Source organism: Aplysia californica, unplaced genomic scaffold, assembly GCF_000002075.1.
Source record: "Aplysia californica isolate F4 #8 unplaced genomic scaffold, AplCal3.0 scaffold00154, whole genome shotgun sequence".
NCBI lineage: Eukaryota > Metazoa > Mollusca > Gastropoda > Aplysiida > Aplysiidae > Aplysia > Aplysia californica.
In genome coordinates this window covers 513,586-520,921 of record NW_004797424.1, presented here as the reverse complement: position 1 = coordinate 520,921, position 7,336 = coordinate 513,586, and the positions used below count along the sequence as shown (strand labels likewise).

The 7,336-nt window shown below is 42.4% G+C and overlaps 1 protein-coding gene across 1 annotated transcript in view; it reads left to right on the top strand.

The window, feature by feature from the left end:
- Positions 1–917, top strand: part of LOC101847490 — a gene marked incomplete in the record, with an annotated part of 42,456 nt that extends 41,539 nt beyond the window's left edge. Inside the window, 1 exon segment of the mRNA XM_013081990.2 lies at positions 306–917. Within this exon segment, the coding sequence (XP_012937444.1) occupies positions 306–405 (100 nt within the window).
- Between the last annotated feature and the right edge of the window lie 6,419 nt (positions 918–7,336).

The window sequence follows — 7,336 nt, the reverse complement described above, 5'->3', positions numbered from 1 at the left end:
AGAGAGAGAGAGAGAGAGAGAGAGAGAGAGCTAGAGCTTGAGAGAGAGAGTGTGTGTGTGTGTGACAGACAGACAGACAGACAGACAGACAGACAGACAGACATTAAGTTTTAGTAAAGGTTTTACGGCACTTGCAACACAGTAAGGTCATATAAGTGTCGAAGATTAGAGGTGTTACAAGAGAGTAACAAACAGAAAAAATAAGGAGGGGAGATAAAGACAATAGAGAGATACAGAGACAGATGTTTAAAATCAGTTCGCAGAAAGTAAGCATTTTATATTATATTTTTTCTCTTTTTCTCCAGGTTTCATTCCATGGTGTCATTGTCAACGGTATGGAAGAACGCGTGGAAGATGAAGCACGTACAGAACAAGGCACACTTGACGAGACACACAACCTTGTAGCACAGATAGAGGGGTTACAAAAATATTTATATGTTAAGACAAACTGGTACAAGTTATTGTGCAAAAGATGGAGAGTCCTTGTTCGATAGTTTATTTAGTTTTAGTAAGTGTTTTACAACCAGATTGACTACATCATGGTGAAAAAGCGCTTCCAGTCCAGTGTCAAAATTGGAAAAACACGAACATTCCCAGGAGCAGACGTTGGAAGCGACCACGACCTTGTGATGATGACCTTTCGCCTCCACCTGAAGAGGGTTAAAAAGCAAGGAAACACAAAGATGAAGTTTGATTTCGAAAAACGAAAGGACCCAGAAGTAGCAGAAGCCTTCCAAGCCATGATAGGAGGAAAGTTTGCACCCCTCACTGTCGCTGGTAACAACAATGACACAGACACGGACACGTGGATCAACACCTTCAATACAGCAGTGACTGACACAGCCAGTCAGATTCTCGGAAAACACCGACGAGTCAATAAGCCCTGGGTCACAACTGACATCCTTAACCTGTGTGACAAAAGGAGAAAACTAAAGGAGAAAAAGAAGCAACCATATTGTGCAAAGGAGTACAGAGCAGTCAGTCAAAAAATTAAAACAAGTATGAAAAGGGCAAAAGAAAATTTGACCGAGGAACAGCCAAATAATCGAAAGCAACCTGAGAACAAACAACAGCAAAAAAAGCCTATCAATTAGTAAAAGACCTGAGTACAGAGAAGGGCGCGCCGCCACCATTCAAGACAAACAAGGAAAATGCCTGACAGAGGAACAAAACATTTTGAAAAGATGGAGAGAATACCGCTCAGAACTGTACAACTACAAAGCCACGGGAAACCCCGAGATTCTAAACGTTCCCCCAACAACCAACATCGATAACCACCCAATCCTCCGAGAAGATGTTGAAGCAGCAGTTAAAGCACTGAAAAGGGGGAAATCAGCAGGAGTGGACAACATCCCAGGAGAATTGATACAGGCAGGGGGAAAGGACATGATAAGCGCTCTTACTGTCATCTGCAACAAGATCTGGCAGACAGGAGAGTGGCCAACACCATGGACACAATCACTAGTGATTACACTCCCCAAGAAAGGTAACCTGCAACTATGTCAGAATTACCGCACCATCAGTCTAATAAGCCACCCCAGTAAGGTTATGTTGAAGATAATGCTGAACAGATTGAAACTACAGGCAGAGAAGATCATTGCCGAAGAGCAGGCAGGCTTTAGAGTAGGGTGCAGCTCAACAGAACAGATCTTCAACTTCAGGATACTGTGCGAGAGGTACCTCCAACACCAACAAAACCTATACCATATCTTCATGGATTTTAAAAAGGCCTTCGACGGGGTCTGGCATGCAGCCTTATGGGCAACCATGATGAAATATAACATCAACGCCAACCTGATCAACGTCATACAACAACTATACGACAAGGCTTCCAGCGCAGTCTACCTTAACGGCAGCATGGGGGATTGGTTCAGGACAACGGTCGGGGTGAGGCAAGGCTGTTTACTCTCTCCCACTCTCTTCAACATCTTCCTAGAACGAATCATGATATGGAACAATCAGTATTGGAGGCAGGACAATTACTAACCTGCGCTTTGCCGATGACATCGATGGATTAGCAGGAGAAGAACAGGAGCTCGCCACACTAGTGGAGCGGCTGGACACAACCTCAGCAGCCTACGGCATGGAGATCAGTGCCGAGAAAACCAAGCTAATGACCAATAACACCAATGGCTTCAATGCGGACATCAAAGTCAGGGGCGAGAAACTTGAGACCGTCAACAGCTTCAAATACCTCGGATCTATCGTCTCAGATGAAGGCTCAAGACCAGAAATTCTCTCCAGAATCGCGCAAACAACAGCTGCGCTGTCAAAACTGAAGCCTATTTGGAGGGACAGAAACATCACGCACAGCTAAAAAATTAGACTAATGCGCTCACTGGTCATCTCAATATTTTTTATACGCCTGCTAGTCGTGGACACTAACAGCGGAATTAGAGAAAAAGATTCAGACCACAGAGATGAGATGTTACCGCAGACTCCTTGACATCTCGTACAAAGACCACGTTTCAAATGCTGAAGTACGAAAGAGAATCACCAACGCAGTGGGACAATATGAAGATCTACTGACCACAGTGAAGAGACGAAAACTAAAATGGTATAGGCATGTGACAAGATCCACAGGACTTGCCAAAACAATCCTACAAGGAACCGTACAAGGAAAGAGAAAGAGAGGAAGGCAGAGAAAGAGATGGGAGGACAACATTACAGAGTGGAAAAGAAAGACGATGGGTGACAATCTGAGGAGAGCAGAGGACAAAAATAGATGGCGAGAGCTGGTTTTCCAATGCAGTGGTGCCCCAACTGTTGCCCCAACCCCGGGATAGAAGAAGAAGAAGAAGAAGAAGTGTTTAACAGCACTTGCAACACAATATAAGATCATATACGTTCCGAAGATTAGAGGTGTTACATGGGAGTAACAAACACAAAATAGAAGGAGGGGAGATAAGGATGATAGATGTTTGATAGGAAAGAAGGAACAAACCACACAAGAGCATTCGCAAACCACCCGCGAAGCATATCGAAACAAACCATGGGCAAACTTAAAAACAAAACAAAACCACCCCCCCCCCTTCCCGCTAAATAAAGAACCAACAACCCAAAACAAAACAAAAACCCAGAAAAAACATTAAAAAGAACACACACAAAAATAAACAAAACAAAAATAAAAGACAAACAGATGCTCAAACGTCTTCAAATACGTGTATATTTACGTGTGATCGATACCAACAGAAAGCACTCTATTTCAATACTATTGTTCTTTAAATTCATGTATATATAATTTTGTCGCAAGCTGAAGGGTATCGGGCACTTCAATTTCCGACTTATTTTTTTATCTTTTTTTTTTTAGGGGGGGGGGGGGGGTCTCACGGCTGTCAAAGTTGTTGATAAAGTTCTTGAAAAAGTCTTTCCTTTGAGCCAAAATTAGTACGTTTCCTCTGCAGATTTTCAATTTCTTTTCGCTTGAACTCCCGTTTTCGAGACAGGAATTAATTGTGCCCTTAAGAAAAAGAGTGGTCTACCTTCTCCACTGTAAGCAGTTTTGAGAAAAGCGCAATTTTTTGCTTTAAGTTTAAGGAACTATGAATTAACTTCCGCTTCCAATTTACCCCCCAAAAAACACCAAAAAAAAACCCCATATCAAAATGACTGCTCTTAAGTTATCCATGTACCTTCATTTAACGTGAAAGATATTGCAAAATGTTATTCTGACCCCGCGGTTTTATGCCCAAAAAATTTGAAATTGTGAAAACTGAGCCCAAATTAAATACATGAAAGTATGCGGTTCTGTTAATTTTAGCAAAGAATAATACAGGAAAATAATCAGAAATTATTCAAAAAATGAACTTATTCTAAATTAAGCGGGGTGCATAAAACCCTGGGGACAGGTTATTCTGTAATTAGGGTCTCTCTTTGACCAAGTGTAAACAAAGACCACAGTACTATTTTCATGTGCATAAATATACTTGCGTGCCCTCAAATTGATTACGCCAAAAATGGAGGCAGTACAAAACAGTCCTAAGCCCAAGATACTGTGGCGCCCATTGTAAAGGTTTTTAATAAATGCAAACAAAGAAGTATATTTCTGGCTGATGTTGTGTCATTTGTCCTGTAATAAAAGGGTTTTCATCAGCTGGGACACTTTTAACTTTGGTTGTTGTTTTTTATTTGGTAAGTGTTTGGGCTTTTTTAAAGCTATAGTAAGAGGTTTACGGCACTTGCAACACAATAAGGTCATATAAGTGCCGAAGATTTGAGGTATTACAATAGAGTAACAAACACAAAAAAGAAGGAGAGATCAGGAAGATAGACGTTTGGTAGGAAAGAAGGAGTGAACCACACCAGAGCACCCGCCAACCATGCACGGTAAGTGTTTTACGGCGCTCGCAACTGGATAAGGTCATATGAGCGCGCGAGACACATTATACATTTTCAGTGGGAAGGAAATTTTGAATTTTGCAAGGGTGGCGGCGGAAGCTTATTCTTTTCAATTTTGGACCACCAAGGGATCTTTAATGTGCGGAACTTGCACAACGGACCTCCGAGATTTTTCGCCCATGTCCGAGAAGGTTAGGTGTAGACCTTTCCTACATTAAAATCACGTGTGTGGCTGAAAGACAGCACTAAGAAGGAGCCAAGGAGTAGCGGCAGAAAGGCTGAAGAAAGAGTCAGGAGCCCAGAGGAGGAGGCAAAGGACGTGAAGGGGTGGAAGCAGAAAGTGGAGTCGAAAGCAGACGACAGAACTTTGCCAGAGAGAAGGAAAGGAGGGGAAAGGAAACAATTTAGAGTAGAAAAATTTCCGTCGCTATCCTGGTTCGAACCCGGGACCTAATGAAAGAGAGGCGAACACCTTAATCTCTAGGTCACGAGAAACCCCCGGCTTTGAACAGAAGAAGCAGCAAGCCCCGGTCTCAGTGGGCATATTTTCTCGGGAAAATCAAATTCACCTCAACAACCAAACCGGTACGAAAAGTCGAGCCTCCTGTTGTTTGATGTAAAAAATGCAATTCCAGCAGTTTTTCTCCCCTATCGCCACTAATCAGATAAATCATTAACCCTGTCCGCACGCCTGGGGTCATTTTGTACCCCAGGGGTTGTATTCTTCACATTTTAGAATACTTCTAGTGCGAAGATCTCTTTGAAACTTTCAGTATTTATTATCAAAATATAATTTTGACAGACAGACTGCCCAGCGGATCGGATTGACTAGTAAATTTCCTCTTTGGAAAGTGGGGGCAGAGAGTTCCCCACGTCGTAAGGATACGATAGTAAACCACGACGTACGGATGGATCATTAAGGAAGCAGGCTGCTTCAACCTTACCTTTCAGGATCAGCCTGGGCTGAAAAAGACACAACATCACAGCAGAAAGGCGGGGATACTCGATTGAAATTAACTCCCAACTCAGGAATCGAACTCATGTTTTATGTGTACGATGCTTACGCCATTGGCACGAACGGGTCGGGTCGGGTCGGGTCGGGTCGGGTCGGTATGCTTGCTAGATTGAGGGCGCAAAACAGATATCGTGGCACAAACCAATCGCACGACCCGTCACCTCAAAAAAATAAAAAAAAATAACACAAAAACAAAACCAAACAAAACCAAACAAAAAATCCCCCCCCCCCCCCAAAAAAAAAAAAAACAACCCCAAACGCGTTTGTTTTCACTACTTTCAGGCAATGAGTCGGGCGATCAACCCAATCCGAGCGGATCCGTTCCCATCTGCAATGGGTACCCGGTATAACGGTAACTACAGGCAACGCTATAGAAGCTGGTCCTGTCATTTGCCAGTTTGTTTGTTTCGTTTATTTGATTGTAAAAAGAAGCACATCGACACAATAACGGTAATTAAATACTGGGTAAAAGTAAGAGAGAGAGAGAGAGAGAGAGAGAGAGAGAGAGAGAGAGAGAGAGAGAGAGAGAGAGAGAGAGAGATAGACAGACAGACAGAAACAACAGTAGGTAAATGAAAAGTAGGACCTATCAATAGCGCCCTCCCTATCCCCCCCTACCCAAGAAAAGCCCCCAAAACAAAAAACAAAACAAAACAACAGCAACAACAACACCCCCCCCCCCCAAACAAAACAATCAAAACAAAAAGCAAAACCACCCGCTCATTTGGGAAATGGTAGGTAACAGATTGTCTGGTCACAAGTCTTTAGTATTTTTTTTTAATAGTAGAGGGTTTTATGGCGCTCGCAACTGCATAAGGTCATATGAGAGCCAAGGGGTGGGTGTCAACAAAGAAGTCTTACAGGGAATCAGACTTAGACTCCTCCCCTCTTTAGTTTCAACAGCACAAGGTCTGCTTCAACTATCAAGGCACCCCAAAATAGCAGGTCACAAGAGAGTGACAAACATACAAAAGAAGTAGAGGAAAATGACAATAGTAAGGATCACGAAAGAAAAAGCAGCAGTTCCCTGTTGTAGATCAGGCACAGTTATGAGCGTGACATGAGTCAGCCCATTTACAATTTTACTATGCTTGAACAAGATATGTCCCCCTTTGGGAATGGCCTAAAGACACTTCAGTCAGTGGCACTGCCCCGGGGGGTAAGTCTTTAGTATCAAGTGACTTACAAATGTTTTGCGTCACAATAGATACAATTTGGGTCATATTATAGGGGCGGACAACTGCGACCCTGCCTATTATCAGGGCCAACGCAGGCTAGGTGGGGCACATCATAACAGTACAAAGATAAAGATACTCAATAACAGCACTTTTCTTTTCAATTGTTCGATTGTTTATCTGGCCCCGCGGAAAATTGCATTTTTGAAAAAGAAAAATTGCAAAAAATTGCAAAGTAAACTGGCTAAAAATTACAAAAAATTGCAACCTTCCCATCCCATGCGCATTACTACGGCTTCACATTTTTAGTTGAAAAAACATGACAATTTTGAGTACCGGTAGCCACGGGGCGAAGGCTGACTTGTTTGACAGAGAAATCAAAGTGAGATGGGGCCGGATAGGGCCTGGAGCTATCACACTCACACAAGTCGCAAGAATCTTACTGGAGGCGGCAACTCTGAGTTGTAAATGAAAACAAATCCTGAATTCGTGTTGTATGCATATTCAACCGCTAAAATAATCGGGAAAGTATTTCATTAAATATTTATTCTAACTAAGCTTAAATTTAACTTTAGATTTGAATACACGAACACCAAGGAAAGAAGCAGAGATGTCAGTACTACAATGGCATGTTATACTAGACAGTCTGAACACTTTGGTAGAGCATGCCAATTATTAATTTTTTAATTTTACATTTGGCTGTTTTTTGTCTAGCTTTTCGCGGCCAGAAGCCGGTGTCATAATCGAGGTCACGATCTGATTATAGGACGTTAAAAAGTCGAGGGAAAACAAAAACAAAAAACAAGCA